We start from the raw sequence: 18,682 nt of genomic DNA on the forward strand, positions 1-18,682 counted from the left end.
GATCTTGGGATGGGCTGTTTTTTTTATTCCCAACATGTGATTTCCTACAGGGATCCCAATTTCTGAGGCTCTGGTTAGACTCTTACACTTTCATTATTATATCATTGACTTAAGTACTTGCTAAACATCCATCACATTATGAAATATTACCCTGCTTGTTTCAACTGTTTAATATAGTCTTAAATTGTTTTCCCGTATTTTCTCTCTTTTCATTGCTTCTCCTTCTGACGTTTCAGTCTTCCCTCATTCTTACATTGTTTAGAGAACTCTTTTAGCCATTCTTTTGGAAGAGGTCTTCAGAAGACAGACACTACTTTGAGGTAGTCTAATTTTTTTTGGTCATTTGGGATTGTTCTTTTCATACTCCTTTGGCTATAGCAAACTTTTCTTGGTTTTGTTATTGTTTTTGTCTGTTCCCATTGGCATTTTGAGTTACCATTTATGAGGTAAAAAGAAACCCAAAGCACTCATCATGGTGCAGTTCCTTAGGTTCTGAGGTCCCTGGCCAGCCTGCCATCTTCTTTTTACCTTTAACAATCTTCAAGTTTCTTTTAATTATAATATCTAGATAAAGGAAAAGTTTCTTTTAATTATAATATCTAGATAAGGAAAAGTGTTTCTATTCTATCTTGGTCCTTAAAATATCTTAATGGCAGCATAATGTTTTTGATTTTATCATTATTTAATCATATCTTCATAGTTAGACATTTACTTTTTCATAATTCCCAATAAAAATAAATTGATATGGACTGGGTATGTGGCACACGCCTTTAATCCCCGCACTTGGGAGGCAGAATCGGGTGGATCTCTGTGAGATCAAGGCCAGCCTGGTCACCATAGCAAGATTTAGGTCAGCTGTGGCTACAGGGAAACCCTATCTCAAAAGACAATAAATAAATAAATAAATAAATAAATAAATAAATAAATAAATAGGCATCTGTACATAAATCTTTGTTTACAGTTTGGGTGGAATTGTGTTCCATCCTCTCAATTCATTTGTTAAAGTCCTAATCCCTGTGGTGATTGCATTCAAACACATTCAGAGATAGGAGTGGAGTAAGATTAATGACTTTATAAGAAGCTTACTCTCTCTATTCCCCCATGTGTGTAGAGGCACATATGTGTGCAGGCACATGTGTGGATATGGGCCTGTGCACTATACAAAGGCCATGTAAGGGCACAGTAAGAAGGCAGCCATCTGCAACCCAAGGAAAGAGCCTTCAACAAACACTGAGCCTTCTGACCCCTTGATTTAGACTTTCCAGCCAGCCTCTAGAACAGTGAGGAAGTAATTTCAGCATTTAATTTTTTTCTGATTTATTTATTTTTATTTTTTATGTGTATGAGTATTATGCCTGCATGTATGTAAATGCACCTGTGTAATGCCCGAGGAGGGCAGAAGTGGGCATCAGATCCCCTGGAACTGGAGTTATGGACGGTTGTTGGCCACCATGTGAGTGCTAGGATTCCAACCCAGGTCTTCTGCGAGAGCAGTCAGTGCTCTTAACTGCTGCTGCTGAGCCATTTCTCAAGCCCCAATCAGCGTTTAAAAACATTTAGTCTAGTATACTTTGTTTTGGTAACCAGAGAAAACTCAAGTAATTTTTTTAGAATGGATTCCCAGAAGTGAAAATGGAGAGGTCAAAGAATGAACATTTGAAAGGTTTGGTACCTACTGTCAAATTTTGTGGTTGATTGCATTGATTTATTCTTCTGCAAGCAATGTTCAAGAGCTCTTAAATCACTTATTCACACCCAAAGTAAGCATTGCTAAGAATAAGAAACCTTACAAAGCTTGCATTTTTTTTTTTTTTTCAGTGCTTAGGATTGGTCCTAGGGCCTTGCAACATGCTAGGCAAGCACTCTGCCTCTGAGCTGTGTCCCCTGCCCCTCATATTTTGTTTCTTGACCTCTTTTTTTTTTTTTTTAAGTAGTGGTTAAATATTTTTGTATGTTTAAAATATTTTATTTTAGCCGGGCGTGGTGGCACACGCCTTTAATCCCAGCACTCGGGAGGCAGAGGCAAGCGGATCTCTGTGAGTTCAAGGCCAGCCTGGTCTACATAGTGAGTTCTAGGACAGCTGGGGCTACAGGGAGACCCTGTCTCAAAAAGACCAAAAAAAAATTTTTTTTAAATTTTAGCCAGATGTGATGGTACAGGCCAATAGTCCCAGCACTTGGGAGGCAGAGGCAAGCAGATCTCTGTGAGTTCAAGGCCAGCCTGGTCAACAGCAAATTCCAGGTCAGTTGGTACTACAAGGAGACCTCTCAAAAAGACCAAAAAAAAAAAAAAATTATTTTGTGACCTATTCATGTTTTTTTTTTCTATTGTGAACAAGCTAAGTCAGAACCACAGGTGGACACATTTATGTCTTTCCACATTTAATATGTTATTTTATAAATTTTGATAAAGAATTTATGAAATAACAATACATTTACAAGCTGCATCCATTTCATTGGCTTTACTTCACCAAGTACTTTGGCTTTCACTTGATGGACATTGCCATTGGCAATCATAAATTCCTTAATTACAATGTTAATTGCCACTACTAACCCTCAAATAGCACATTATACTTCACACGGTGTGTGTGTGTGTTACAGAATGGCTTCAAACGGGTAGAGTTTACAGGGTTCAAAGAGACAATACTGGAGGCAACAGCAGAGAGCTGATTCAGACCCGAGGAAAAGCCTCCGTAGGGGATCAGATAAGTTTTATGAACTCAGGGTGCAAAACTGTCAAATACAGCTGTGGGAGGCAGGCAGTTTTAAGTTTCATTTTTGAAGTGGGCTTCTTGTCATGGGCAAGAAAGACTATACTTGAGCTGGAGCCCAGGTCAGAAATGGAGGTAAATTGCTGTGGCAATTTTCCTGGACAAGGTTCATGACAAATCAGGTGATGGGTCAGGCTGCCTGCCAAGTCTCAGTCTTGGTATACTTCCAAGACTTGGTATACTTCCAAATCAATAGTTTTTTAAAAAATATTTTATTATTTTTATTTTATGTGTATGAGTGTGTTGCGTGCGCATTTGTGAGTGCACCCATGTTGTGCAATGCTGCAGAGGTCAGAAGAGGGGTTCAGATTCCCCTGGAACTGGAGTTAAGGACACTTTGTAGCCACCATGTGGGTGCTGGAAATTGAACCTGGATCCTCTGCAAAAGCAGTCAGTGCTCTTAACCGCTGAGCCATCTCTCCAGCCCCCACAAATCAATATTTTTAAAAAAATATCTTATTTATTATTTTTTAATTTTATTTTTATGTATACATGCATGTATGTAATTCACCCATGTTGTACAATGCCTGTAGAGGTAAGAAGAGGGTGTCAGATCCCCTGGAACTGGAGTTATAGATGGTGGTTAGCCACCGATGTGGGTCTGGGAACCAAACCGGGTCCTCTGTGAGAGCAATCTGTTCTCTTAACTGCTGGGCCTCTCTCCAGCCCCCTAGATATTTTTTTATGTGTAGGAGTGTATTACATGTCTGTATGTAAGTGCACCCATGTCATACAATGCCCACAGAGGTCAAGCTGATAGATCCCCTGGAACTGGAGTTATAGATGGTGGTTAGTCACCATATGAGTGCTGGATTCAAACCCAGATCCTCTGAAAGAGCAGCAAGTGTTCTTATCTGCTGAGTCATCTCTTCAGTCCCCCTCCCCAACCTCCTTTTTGAGTCAGGGTCTCACTATGTAGCCCTGGCTGAGCCTAGAACACTCAATGTAGAACAGATTGGCCTTGAACTCATAGAGATCCACCTGCTACTGCCTCCTGAGTACTGGGATTAAAGTTGAGCATCACCATGCCTGGCTAATAGATCAGTTTTAAAGGTCTTCTGTATTGCTCCTGTACTTACAAGTTTCTTTCGTTCTCAAAATTAGCAAAATAGTCACCATTTTTCCTGGGGGTTTTGTTTGTTTTCTTTTGAGACAGTATCTCACTGTACAGCAGGGCTGGCTTGGAACATTTTATGTAGACCAGACTGGCCTAGAACTGGTAGAGATTCGCTGCCTCTGCCTCCTGAGTGCTAAGATTAAAGGCATGCACCACCAGGCCCTGCCTTTTCCTGGGTATTTCTCTCTCTCTCTCTCTCTCTCTCTCTCTCTCTCTCTCTCTCTTTTTTCTTTGATTCATTTTTGAGACAGCGTCTCCCTGTAGCGCCAGCTGACCTGGAACTCACTATGTAGACCAAGCTGGCCTCAAACTCACAGAGATCCACCTGCCTCTGCCTCCCCAGTGCTGGGACTAAAGGCATGTGCCACCACGCCCGGCTCAGTATTTTTACTTTTAAGATTAACTTGAAAATTATTTTAACAAGTAGCCTAAAGTGAGAATCTAATTTGATTTCCCTTTTGAACAGCTAGCCAAATATACAACTCTTTATTAAACTTTTATTTTCCAAATGAAAGTTTTTCTGCACCGTTATTTTCCTTTTCTCCAAAGTAAAAGAAAACATTTTACAAAATTCAATGAAAATGTTTGATATCCATATAAATTCATTTTTTCTAGAAAGAAGGAACATGAACTTCCTGTTATGGGTCCGTAAAATTCCCTACATTGACCACTCCGACGCTGAGTCTTAGTAAAAAGGAGTGCTTTATTGGAGCCAACTGGTTGGGGACACAGACAGTCTCGGGAGCTGTACTGCAACCCTGAACAGTGGAATCACAGAGCTTTTAAGCAGAAAAACCACAAAAACCACAAAGCTGGGGGTTTCCATAGAAACTATACACAGAATAATCAAGAAAGGAACAATCTAAGGCTGATTTCCAGTGACTTTACCTATACAGTTATTGGCTGTCTCACCTGGGGTAGAATGTCCTCTCTCTTCTGCCCCAGATCATTCCCATAGAGACCATACACAGATGTACAAAGTATACTGTCATGGCTAGCTCAGAATGTTTTTTCTTTTCTGCCCCAGACCATAGAACGTTTTTTCTTTTCTGCCCCAGACCATTCTCATTGAAATCGTAAAGGGAAACCAGGAAAGGGTTTGAACAATGAAGAGGATTTTCAGAGTCAGGTGGAAGGCAGCTTTTTTTTTTTTTTTTTTTTTTTAGAGAGGGGGGTCTCAGAGGCGTTCTCCTTCATTCCTGAAGAACGGACAGAAAAAAATATCTTTCTTTTCTGTTTTAACAAACTCAGCTGCAAATAGCACATCACAATTTCAGATTAAAATTTTTCCACTCATTTCAAGAACTACTAGAGAAACAAATGAGCAGTTCGACAAGCAGCGGGGTAGAGGTGGTAAGGAAGTGGAAGTCTGGTAGCAAAGCTGCTGTTTTCTCATCATTTTGTATTTCTTTGGAAATGCTATTTGAGGTAAAAAGCTAAATCCTGGTGTGGCTTCTTACCCTTGTTCTACTGAGAATGAATTTAGTCTAGAGCTCCTATTCACCTATAAATTGCCAAACACCATTAGAATTTTTTAAAGGGGGGCTGGAGAGATGACTCAGCTGTTCCTGCATAGGACCCGGGTTTGATTCCCAGCACCCACATGGCGGCTACAAACCGTCCTTAACTCCAGTTCCAGGGGAATTCGAAGCCCTCTTCTTACTTCCGAGGCATTGCACGACACGGGTGCACTCACATACATGCAGCCAATACACTCATACACATAAAATAAAAATTTTTAAAAAGAATTTTTAAAAAGATTTATTTAATATTTTTATGTTCATGACTTTTTGCTTGCATGAATGTATGTGCACTGTGTGTGCCTAGTACCTGAAAAAAAAGAGTTGGATCCCTTGGAACTGGAGTTACAGATGGTAACAATGTCATCTTAAAAGTCTCAGCCGGGAACATTTGAAAATTGCCTGTTCTGACTTTTTTCTCGTTCCCTGTCTAGAACTTGTAATGCTATTACTCTTGCCTTTACTTCTCCTTCACATCTCCAATTCATGATTCAGGGACTTTCTTCTCCCCTTAGAGACAAGAGTTATGCAATTTGGGAGTCTTTTAGATAGACTTTAAATCCCAGCAAGCATGGATCTTTGTGAGATGGAGGCCAGCCTGATCTGCATAGCAAGGTCCAGACCAGCTGTGGCTACAGGGAAACCCTGTTTAAAAAAAAAAAAAAAAAAAAAAAAAAAAAAAAGAATAGGAGGTAGGAATTGGCTAGGCAGTTAGGGTGAAAAAGATCCCAAAGAAAAGTAGCCAGTTTCTTGGCTAAAAGTCAAAATGTCCTCTTAGCAACATACTCTGTTCCAAAGGCCAAAAATGTCAAAAGTGTTTGAGAGCTTGTATCTAATCCTTAAAATATTTTAGGGTTACCTCTTCGGAGGGGGGAACGTTGGAGGGGAGGGAGTGGGCATAGATTTGATCAAAACACCATATATGCATGTATGAAATTCTCAATAAAGTTTTTGTAAAAATTAAAAAAAAAAATCTCAGCCGGGCATGATGATGCATGCCTACAGTCTCAGCATATGAGAGACTGAGGCAGGAGAATTGTGAATTAGAGGCCAGCCTGGGCTACGTAGCAAGACAATGTCCCAAAATAAATCAGAAACTTCCCCCCAAAAAGAGTCCAATAATTTTCCCCCAATTTTAAGATGAATGGTGGTCTTTTGTATTTCTAGAAGCAAGGTGCATTTACACTCACTGTGTGCTTTTGATCAAACTCTTTTCCAACTTCCAAAATGTTCAGCTGACCTGGAACTCGCTATGTAGATCAGGCTGGCCTCGAATTCACACAGATCTGCCTGCCTCTGCCTCCCCAGTGCTGGGATTAAAGGCATGCACCACCACGCCCGGCCCCAAAATGTTTTAAAATCAGCAACACATCTATCCAATGGCTTGTGGTTTTTCAAAATGGGGGAAGGGAGCTGTATATGTTTTATAAGCAAATCACCTACTGTAAAATGACAAGAAGTAAGAGAATTGCTAGAGGAATGGCATATAAATGAAAAAAGCAAGTAAACAAAACTGAGTAGCTTTCAAGGCTAAAAATAATTTAATCAGACCAAAATTACTGTTATATTTCTAAATGTTGAACTGTTACATTTATAAAATTTAAAATAAATAAATTATAGGAATCTCTTAAGCCTTATGAACTTTTAGCACATTGCAAGAGAATATATAAAAGAAAAATATAAATACAAAAATAAATGAACAAGAATGCACAATAATTATGGAGATATTAAAATCTTCATTGTTAGGAGCTTTATTGGGATATAATTCACATACTGCATTTCTTTTTTATTGCTGCTGCAACAAAATACCACAAAGTTAGTTTCTTTTTTTCAAATATTTTATTTATTATTTTTATTTTATGTGTATGAGTGTATTGCCTGCATGTATGTGAGTGCACCCATGTCATGCAATGCTTCAGAGGTCAGAAGAGGGCTTCAGATTCCCCTGGAACTGGAATTAAGGATGGTTTGTAGCCACCATGAGGGTGCTGGGAATCAAACCCGGGTCCTCTGCAAGAGCAGTCTGTGCTCTTAACCACTGAGCCATCTCTCCAGCCCCTAAAGTTAGTTTCTTAAAACAACAGATTTAAGAAATCTTACTCTCTCAAAGACTTGGAGGCTAAAAGTTCAAGATTAGCATCAATGGTCAAAATCAGTTCCTCTGGAGGGTCTGTGGGAGGATTTGTTCCTCATTTGCTCCAGCTGATGGCTGTTGGTTTTTGTTCCCTTGCAGCACCACCAGTGTCTGCCTTTGCAACTGTGTTGTTTGCTCTTCTCTCTGAGAAATCTCTATCTCATACAGATACAAGTGATTGTGTTTAGGACTCACCTGGATAATGCAGGATAATTTCTCTACTCCCAAACCTTAGTTTAACCATGTATACAAAGACTACTTTTCTTATAAATGTAAGGTAATATTTATAGACCTAGGGATTAGGTACTAATAACTTTTCAGGCCATTATCCAGCCTACTCTATGTACCTTACACTCATTTAAAGGTATACAATTAAATGGTTTTTATATAGTTTCAAAGTAGAATAACCATTTTTTAAATCTACTTTAGAACATTTCCAACACCTGAAGAAGAAGCCCCATACCCATTAGCAGTCACTCTGATTTTCTTCCAAACCTTAGGTCTTCCACAACCACTAATGTATTTTCTGTCCATATAGCTTTGCCTATTTGGGACATTTTACATAAATAAGATCATGCAGTGTAGTCTTCTCTTTTGGCTTCTGGCACTTATCATAATGTTTTCTAGGTTAATCCATATATCAGTACCTTAATTCCTTTTTATTGTCAAATAAAATATTGCCAATGACATTCCCTTGTGTGAGCCTGCCCCCTTCTATTTACCCTTTCCTCAGTTGTTGGACGTTTGGGTTGTTCTCAATTTTTGACCATTGTGAATAAGTTCTGCCATGAGCGTCAGTGTGTAAGTTTTTATATAGATATGTTTTTCATTTCTCTTGAGTATCTAGAGTGGAATTTCAGTGATATATGTTTAATGTTTTGAGAAATTGCCAGTTTATTTTCCACTTTTCATTTCTATCAGCAGTTTATGATGGCTTCACTTACTCCACATCCCTGCTAATATTTGATATTGTTATTCTTTTTTAAAGTTAGGTTTATTTATTTTGTACCACTGCATTCATGTAGAGGTCAGAGGACAACTTACAAGTGTTGGTTCTTTCCTTTAACCATGTGGATTCGGGGGATCAAACTCAGGTCTTCAGGCTTGGTAGTGTGAGTATATGTGTGTGTGTGTGTGTGTGTGTGTGTGTGTGTGTGTGTGTGTGTGATTTCCCATACATTCTGTGGGTTGTTTTTATTTTCTGCATTATACATTCTGAAGCACAATTTTTTTAAAATTTGGTGAAGTACAATTTATTTCTTTTGTTGCTTTTACTTTTAGGAGCCAAAGAAAGCATTGCCTAATATAGATCAGAAAGGTATAGCTTTGTGTTTTCTTCTGACTGCTTTATAGTTTTAGCTCTTGTATTTATATATATTTAAGTTTTTAAAAATTTGTATTACTGTGGGGTGTGGTGGTGTATGCCTTTAATTCCAGCACTTGGGAGGCAGAGGCAGGTGGATCTTTGTGAGTTTGAGGTCAGCCTGGTCTACATAGTGAGTTCCAGGACAGCTGGGGCTACAGGGAGACCCTGTCTCAAAAAGACAAAAAAAAAAAAAAAATTTGTATTACTGATGGCTCAACGGTTAAGAACACTGGTTTATCTTGCCGAAGACCCGGGTTTGAATCCCAGCATCCACATGGCAGCTAACAACTGTCCGTAACTCCAGTCCCAGGGGATCCAACAGCCTCTTCTGACCTCCGCGGGCATTGCATGACACGGGTGCACTTACCTACAGGCAGGCAATACACACATAATCATAAAAATATATAAATAAATAAATTTTTTAAAATGTTTAGGCATTATTCTGTGTGCCACTATCATGGAATACAACAGCTACAGAAAAGTCACAAAGGCATAAAATCTGAAAAGATGTTGTTTTCCTACATAGAAAATAATTTTTGACAAATATGTGAGGATAAGGCTGGAGAGGATGAGAAATGAGAAAGGAGCAAAAGCTTGCACCCCATCTGCACAGAGAGTATGTAGATGCTAATTCATTGATTAGGTACAAATCACCATCACCCTTATGCCACCTTCTCCTTTAATTGTGTGCATAGAATTTAGTCTTATTTGCTGGGTTGGGCTATTAATACTAGTTTTCCTAGCACTTCTCAACATCTCTTTTTGAAATGCAGATACTTTAATTATAAATAATTCTTTTTTTAAAAGCATTTGAAAGGTCGAATATTTACTTAGAGTTTATATCACCCCAGCAGAGTAGCCCCAATGCTATATTCTACAATAGAGAAGAACTCTTATCTGTGTAAAAACCAAGAAAATATTTCTTAAGTTAAACCAATCTAGACCATATAGTGAGACCCTGTCTCAAAAATAATCATGCATAAAAATGTTTAATTATCTAATCAACAAATCATTGGCCTATCCTATGTGGCACAGTAGTGTCAAGAGCACTTGCTGTTTTGTTTTGCTTTTGAGATGAGGTCTCACTAAACAGCCCCGGCTGAACTTGAATTCAATTCTCTCACCACAGCCTCCTATATAAATGACTTTATAGGCATGTGCCACTGATGTGGCTTGGAGCACTTGCTTTTGAAGAGATTTGCTCTAAGGCTATTTTATTTTAATTATTTTGTAAATTTTTTTTTGAATTTTTGTGTATTTCATACAGAACATCTTAATCAATCTTAATCATCTTTATATCCCCTTCCCCATTGGCACCCTCCCTTAAACCCTGACTCCACTGGAATTCATACATTTTATCATTTGTGTTAAAGGCCTAGCATGTAAAGTTAGTGTCCCCAGATATCCCTCTCTGCAAATTCATTCATTGGCATCTAGGCAGCCCGTCTAGAGTTCCTCCCTTTAAGAAGATCAGCTCTTCTTCACCCAGCAGTAACCAGCTGCCAATAATTCTTTGGCTAAGATTGGGGCTTGTTGCCCATTTCCACAGTTCTGTGCTGGGGTTTTGTCTACTTGTGTTTGTATAGGTCTTGTGCATGCTGACACCCTTGCTGTAGGTTCATAAGAGCAAGGTCCCAGGAGCTCGTAGAACTCTATTTCCATATGGTCATGTACCTCCTCCCTGGCTCTTTCAATCTTTCTGCCCTGTCTTCCACAATGGCCCCTAAGCACTGAGTGGGTGGTGTTTAATATAAGAGTCCTGTCCAAGGACCCACACTCTGTAGACTCTTACTCTCCATGCTTTGGTCATTTGTGACCTTTTGTGTTCCTGTCCCTCTGTTGCATGAGGGAGCTTCATTGATGAGAATTGAGAGATGCATTAGTATCCTCTTTCCTGGGGTAAGGCTATTTTATTTTTTTGACAGGGTGCCTCTAGTCCCAGCCTACCTGAAACTACCTTCCTCTGCCTTCCAATGGCTGTGATTAAAGGTGTGCTTTAAGGCTCTTTTATTACCATTCACCTAATGAAGCTGGAAGCAAATGTACTAAAAATAGTTGGCTTAAAGGCAAGATATTAGCCACAAGTTCTGCTCAGTAAAGGAGGCACTATGCCATTCAGTTGCCCTGTGATCATGCACTATGTTTGGAGAAAACAAAGTCATTGAAATCTCAGAAAGAGAATGAATGCTCAAAGATGCCTCTATATCTACCATTTTCTTAGGCATCTGTCTTATGATGGGTAAGTGAGCAGGTGATGATCTGTTTGTTAACTATGACCTACTTATCACTTTTCATTTGGTTTATTCTAGTAAATAAAGGTCCAAAATAACCATTTTGGAGTATTTTCTCCTAGTCTTAGCTATTAAGTACAGCACAACAATACATTATAACGATGCTTTATTGTAATGGAGCGCATTGGTAGGCGTAGTGGGAGTTTGTGCCCCTGTGTGTGCACTCACATGGGTACATACATATGCTGGATGGGACTAAGGAAGGATCAGCAAAGGAGAGAATCAAAATTAAAGATGGGGGATTTTCAGATTCAAACCACAACGTAGTGTCAAATCATCCTGGTTTTCCTGAGATTAAGGAGTTTGATGGAACATGAGTTTTCAGTGTTAAATTGAGCAAAATTTCAAGAAAAGTGAGGCAGGTGGTGTGGTGTTCTATACTTACATCCTTCCCTGACTTTATTTCCCACCTGATAATGAGAAGATGCATGCCTCCCTGCTCACTAGAGGCAAGTAAAACTAACCCAACACATCCCTGCTTATTGTGAGACTTTATTAAGTAAAGGTCAGTTTCTCAGGAGCATTCTTCAATAAACCTGGACTTCAGGCAGTCTGAGATTCATTCTTGAATTAAATAATGAACTTTAGAATAATTATATGGCTGGGCGTGGTAGCACATGACTTTAATCCCAGCACTTAGAAGGCAGGGGGAGGCAGATCTCTGAATTCAAGGCCAGACGGGTCTACATAGCAATCCAGGCCAGCCATTACTACATAGAGAGACCCTGTCTCAAAAAAAGTTATATGGACTCCTGGGTGTGGCAACATATGCCTTTAATCCCAGCACTTAGGAGGCAGAGGCAGGTGGATCTCTGTGAGTTCAAGGCCAGCCTGGTCTATGTAGTGAGTTCTAGGCCAGCTGGAGCTACAGGGAGACCCTGTCTCCAAAAAAAAGGAAAGTTATATGGACCAATACTATACAGAGGGATTTTGGTATTAACGTTCTGGCACACTGAGGAACTGTGCATCCTTGGACAGGAGCAAGAGGGCCATGCCTCTGTCTGGGTTCTCTCCTTTGGGTCTAATTCTGTTCCTATTTAGTGGAATTTCATTCTGGGATGATCACTTCCTTATGGGATTGTTTAATGTCAATCATTAAAGTCTGAAGTCCTCAAACTGACATGTCACTAAGTTTAAAGATAAAGACTTCATAAACAGCACCCAAAGATTGTATCTCTGCTTTAATATAGTCTACTAAATTCAGGCTGTGCATGTTTCCCACAGTGGTATTTACCTGTATGGCTCCCTAGTCTGTCTCTAGCTTATTTATGTCTTTATTTTCTGTTTTGTTTTAATCATGTACTCAGAGCTGTGGTAGAGAAGGACAAAAGAAAGTGAATGTACAGATTTGGGGGAGGTTACCAGTAACAGTATGCTGTGAAGACATATAGGGAAACCGTAGGGTGAAGTAAGAGAATTCTGTGCCAGAGAAATGGGAGGGAATGGCTGAATTAAGAATTAGTTAAAACTTTTTTTTGAGAGACACCAACATTCTGATAGGTTTTCTGATTGAGTATATTCCATTAAGTGTTGACTATGTAACAGAAATACTACTGGTCACTCCAAATCAAATTCTAAATAGAACAACTACGGAAATTCAACTGTCTTATAAGAACAGAAAAAAAGTAGCCTCTAAGTCAATGTTTTTCCTAGATGGTCTTCAACTGTGACATATAATAAAGTAATTCCTCATTGCCTGTATTACTTTGCTGGGATGCCATGATGAAATACCAGATTGGGTAGATTAAATAACAAAAATTAATTTTCTATACTTTTGTAGGATAGAAGTCTAAGACCAGATGTCAGCAAGGTTGGTTTGTACTGAGGGTCTGTCTCCCTGGTTTTAAATGACTATCTTCTCCCTGTGCCTTCACATATTCTTCCCTCTGTATATGTCCAAAATTCGTATAATGACACTAATCCTGTTAGATTAGGGCCAACATCAAAAGACCTCATTTTAATTTAATTACCTCTTTAGAGATCCTACCTCCAAATACAGTCACCTTCTGAGGCATAAAGTATACCTATTAGCTTGAACATCACTTGTTATATCTCACCAATAAGGGCATCATTGTATGTTTTAGTCTAATATTTTTATTATTACTGCATATTAATTATCACTGAATGTTAAATTTGTTGAGTTAATTTTCTAGACAAGTCTTTGAAAAAAATCATAAGATTTCAAGACTATTACTCCTTTGCTAAGTATAAAATTACTAATAATTGCCTTTTTAATGTGTGATGTTTGGGATCAAATGCATGTCATTGTACATGCTGGGCAAATGTTCTTCTACTGACCCATAGCCCTAGCCATCAATTAAAAAACTGTTCTTTTTAAAATTCCTTCTCTGAAACTAGAAAACTAATTTTCTGCCCAAGACCATATGAACATCCCTTTGCTTAATGCTTGATCACCAGTGTAATCTCTGTACTTCAGTATTCTATACTTGTTCATAGATTCCTTGTGAGCCACCAAAGCTTACAAATGCAACTTGGAAATTAATACCTTAGGTAGTTTCCAAACGTAGTTTGCTTCTTCACCATCTCTCCAGTGTACCTGTAGTTAAACAAGCAGGCCTCTCAAAGGCCTAGCACTGAAGAATCCTCACAGCAGCTATGAGTCTATTAAATGCAGCATTTACCATGCTCTCAACATTAGATCAGAAAAGTTCAGGAAGAATTTATTTTACTGAGACCTAGTTCATAGAGATAGCTTGACTAGGTACAATTTGAAAGTTTAACAACTTACAGAGCTATTAAACTGAAGGATGTCATTAACAGTAATTAAAAACAGAAAGGCTCCCATGTGTTTTCACTTTTTTTTCTGTTCTTGTAAGACAGAACAAGAAAATTTCTGTAATTGTTCTATTTAGAATTTGATTTGGAGTGACCAGTAGTATTTGTATTACATAGCCAAAACTTAAAATAATAATTAGAATATACCCACTCATAAAACCTATCAGTTTTAAATTCAGAATGTTGGTGTCTTTCAAAGAAAGGTTTTAACTAATTCTTAATTCAGTAGCATCCTACAACCAAAAAATTGTATGGCTGTAAAGTTATTTCCCCAAGGCTAAATATAAAATAGGGTGATTTTTCTCACAGATCAATAATTTTTTTCAACACTAGAGGTGTAAGCCACAATATTCTAAAAAATGCCCATTATGTAATAATCCTCCCATATTAGTAATTTAGAAAATATTTACTTTTAAAGCAAAAAGTCACTAGTACTAGCCAATAAGATCTTAGGATACTGGACTAATTAGGACCAGTTACCCCAGATCATCCATCTCAGTGGTTCTCAAACTTTAGCAACCTCAGAATCACCTGTATTACCTACAGTGTTTGTTAAAACATGGATGGATCCCCAACCCAGAATGTCTGATGCATTAGTAAGGAGTGGAGCTCAAAACTTTGCATTTCCAACACATTCTCAGGTGATGCTGCTGGTATGTGAATCTCACTTTGAAAAATTTCTGATCTCATTGAGTTTTCTTCTTCTAAGAATGTATTATATGTCAGCTGAAAGGACTGTTCTATAAAGAAAACAGTCTTCACTGACTTAAGTACCTCAGTAGACAAGAAAAATGACTATAAAGTGAATACATAAAATACACCGATGCTATGTATACTGTGTATAAATTCCCTGAACCTCACCATGGCCACTGAGATAGCTACTACTATGGTACCTATTTCACAAACAAAAGAGCATAAGAACTAGGACTTGAACCCAGAATTTTAACCCCTTAGAGTACTCTACTTCTCCAGGTGTGCTTGGTCCTAACAGCTGGGGGCTAGGGATGTAGCTGAGTTGGTAGCCTAGCATGCTCCAGCACAGCAAAAACCAGGTGTGGTAGTGCATTGCCTGTAATCTCAGTACCCAGGAAGTGGAGACAGAAGGATCCAAAATTTAAGCCATTCTTAGCGACATAGGGAATTTGAGGTTAGCCTGTGCATGAGACCCTGCCTAGAAAGGAAGGAGGGTAGAGAGAAAAGGAAGCAATGTGGGCAGGGGGAAGGAGGACAGGAGGAAAAGAAGGCTTTTTTCCAAGTTGAATAATTCATTCATATGGCTATAAGCTGAATATGTCTTTTTAAATTTATTTTATTTATGTGCCTGTGTGAGCCTATGTGGGTGATGGAGTTTGAACTCTGGTCCACATGATTGAGCAGCAAGTGCTCTTAACCACTGTGCCATCTCTTAGCCCCTAATATGTCTTTTACATATTATATTCTAAATGTGCCTAGATGATACTAATGATAAGATGCAACGTACCATGAATATGCCAACAAGTATTCTATTTAAGACAAGTCACTATTATTTAGTAGCAAATTACTAAAATGGAACTTTTCTACATGCATGTTAATTGCATAATAATTAAAAGAACCAGAAACCAACATAGTCGGGCTGAAAATGGAATGTACATGATCCAAGGGCTTTAGGGATAGACTAGAACAGGGACTTGGAAAACGAGACTATCGTTTCTCTCTGCTTTCTCTTTTCTCTCTTCCTTTCTCTCTCTCCAGACTGTCTCTGCATTCTCAGTTCACATGGAGAAATCTTCCCAACTATTAAATTTACTTTTGAAGGGTGGCAGAAAATACTACCTCAAAATATGCCACTTTGGTGCAAGAATTACTCTGAACTAAAGACACTTGAAAGCAGCAGATACAAAGCCATTCTAATTTCCCCCTTTTTTATAGCTTATTTATTATTTTTATTTTATGTGTATGAGTGTATTGCCTGCATGTATGTGAGTGCAATGCCGCAGAGGTTAGAAGAGGGCATTGGATTCCCCTGGAAGTTAAGGGCGGTTTGTAGCAACCATGTAGGTGCTGGGCTAATATTCCCCTTTCATCACAGAAATGAGAAATCAAAACCTGCATGTGGAAGATGCCCTTTCTATGCCAGGAGAAAGGAAACATTCTTCAGTGGGGAGTGCTAGCAGAAAGCTATGCAAAGAGACCTCTTAACATAGCTCCTAGGGTCAGCAAAATGGCTGAGTCTGATGACCTGAGTTTGATCCCTGGAATCCACATATTAGAAGGAGAGAACCAATTCCCACAAGTTGTCCTCTGACCTCCACAAAATAAATAAGTAAATAAATAAGTGTAAAATTGTTAAATAGTTCTTATAATCTTTTTAGCCATCCTGAATAAATTACTTTTTTTCTTTTACAACTGCTTCTCTTTGTTCAATCTAATATAAAAGCAAGTCATTTTTGCCACTTCTTTGGCAAGCACTCTAACAACAAAACATTCACTGCCCAATTCTGTAACTTTGGGTCTTTAGTTCCTTGTGAGGGCTCCATGTCACATAAACCTTACATTAGAGTTTTAGGTTTCCCTCATGTTAGTCTATTGTCTGTCAATTTAAGTTTCAGGCCTAGTTGAGTACCTTAAAAGGGTAGAGATAAAAGTTTTGCCTCCTCCCAACACATTCACAAGTCCAGCCCTTTCTGAATCCTACTCCCCAATTTCTATTGGAGAGAATCTGAATTGCCTTGCTTAGGTTAATCCACCTCTCCTAGCCCACTCATCTACGGCTATGAGAGTGAGGTATGCAGCACAAATTTGGCTACTCTGTGTATGGGCAAGGAAGAAAACAGTTGACTATCAATGCTTGGTCATTTTTATCCAGTGTACATCCTATCTGTCTTAATGATCAATGATGTGATGTTCCTGACCTATCAAATTGACAAAAGTCCAGATAGCAGTACACCCTGATGATAAGCCTGAGGGGAAATGGACATTCATACATTAGTGGTAGGAGTGAAAAGGGATGTAAGCCCTATGTCAAACCTACAAAGAAATAATTACCTTATAGGTTAGCAATATTACTTCTGAGGGATTGCTATTAAACTGTGATCAAGAGAAACAGCACAAACAAACAACACCAACAAAAACCCACTCAGGATCCCTTCTTTCTTTCTTTCTTTCTTTCTTTCTTTCTTTCTTTCTTTCTTTCTTTCTTTCTTTCTTTCTTCTTTTTCTTTTGTCTTTTTGAGACAGGGTCTGCCTGCAGCCTCAGCTGGCCTGGAACTCACCACGTAGACCAGGCTGGCCTTGAACTCACACTTGAACTCACAGAGATCCACCTGCCTCTGCTTCCCAAATGCTGGGATTAAAGGCATGCACAATCACATCTGGCAGGGTCCCCATTCTTTTTATAAAAAATGTTTTATTTATTATTTTTATTTTATGTATATGAGTGTATTGCCTGCATGTAGGTAAGTGCACCCATGTCATGCAATGCCCATGGAGGACAGAAGAGGCCGTCAGATCCCCTGGAACTGGAGTTACAGACAGTTGTTAGCTGCCATGTGGGTGCTGGGATTTAAACCCATGTCTTCTGCAAGAACAACCAGTGTTCTTAACTGCTAAGCTCCAGCCCCAGGATCCCCATTCTTATGGTTTATGGTTATATATGGCCAGTCTTGGAATTCTTGTGCTTTTATGTGCCATATTCAAAAAGAAAAACTTCATTCAATTTTTAGAACTTTTAATATACTGGCAGCATTTTAGGACTGTGCTATTTCATATCCTGAGAAAATTCTGCCCTACATAATGATGATGCACCCCAGAAGGAATTGCTCTGAAAATATCTAGTCCTATAGATGTGTGGTACTAGATATTGATTGGTCCCCTCTCTCTGCAGTATAGCCTGCAGAATGGTACTCACATGAAAACACTTTGAGTGGTAAACAAATGATATGGAAACATTTTATAGCCACTATTGTTCATATACATGTACTGAATCCTTGGGAAATACAAATAAAGAGCATGTTTTAAAGTCATCCTTTACCTACTCTTTTGCAGTACCTCTCTACACACACTGCAGACTTGAAAAGTGACACTTTTGAGGAATTCCTTAAGCATCTTTGCCACAGTGCAGATGAATTCCGAGAGGTCATAAAAACTGACATCCGAAGACAGATGTTTGCTGAACTCTTCCTACAGTGTGACAGTGCAAAGGTAGGTAAGACCAATGTTGAGGTGGTGGTGGAAAGTTCACACTCAAATATAGATCCTGTAACTTCCTGACAGCTACACAAAATGGTGACAGAGGTGCCTCATGGTGTTCTCGGCTTATATATACTTAACCCCCACCCACCACATGCAGCTAAGGTCGACTGATTGAGTGGGAGGGGTAACTGACTCCCCCCTCAACTCCTGACAAGTGTGGGAAGGAGGTGTGGCTATAGCTTGCCAGCATAGTGGTCTGAGGACACTTCCAGTTAACATTCCACCCCTTCCTCCGGCTCTTACATTCATTCCATCAACCTCTTCCTCAAAAATTCCTGAGCCTTGGAGGATGTGGGATGATCTTTCTCCCATTGTGGCAAGGCACTGAACTTTCAGGTCTCTGCATCATCTGTTTTCCATGGGCTGTTGGCCCATTTCAGTGGGATTCCATCTACAATAAAAACACAAACAGCTGGGCGTGGTGGCACACGCCTTTAATCCCAGCACTCGGGAGGCA

At 39.0% G+C, this 18,682-nt stretch overlaps 1 protein-coding gene across 1 annotated transcript in view; it reads left to right on the top strand.

The window, feature by feature from the left end:
• Efcab5 (EF-hand calcium binding domain 5) overlaps positions 1-18,682 on the top strand; it is a 134,958-nt gene that overhangs the window by 49,240 nt on the left and 67,036 nt on the right. The window contains exon 7 of the mRNA XM_029561475.1: positions 18,019-18,174. Within this exon, the coding sequence (XP_029417335.1) occupies positions 18,019-18,174 (156 nt within the window). The remainder of the gene's footprint in view (positions 1-18,018; positions 18,175-18,682) is intronic.

The sequence above is a fragment of the Nannospalax galili genome, unplaced genomic scaffold, assembly GCF_000622305.1.
Source record: "Nannospalax galili isolate Female #2095 unplaced genomic scaffold, S.galili_v1.0 scaffold212, whole genome shotgun sequence".
In the NCBI taxonomy this organism is placed as follows: Eukaryota; Metazoa; Chordata; class Mammalia; order Rodentia; family Spalacidae; genus Nannospalax; species Nannospalax galili.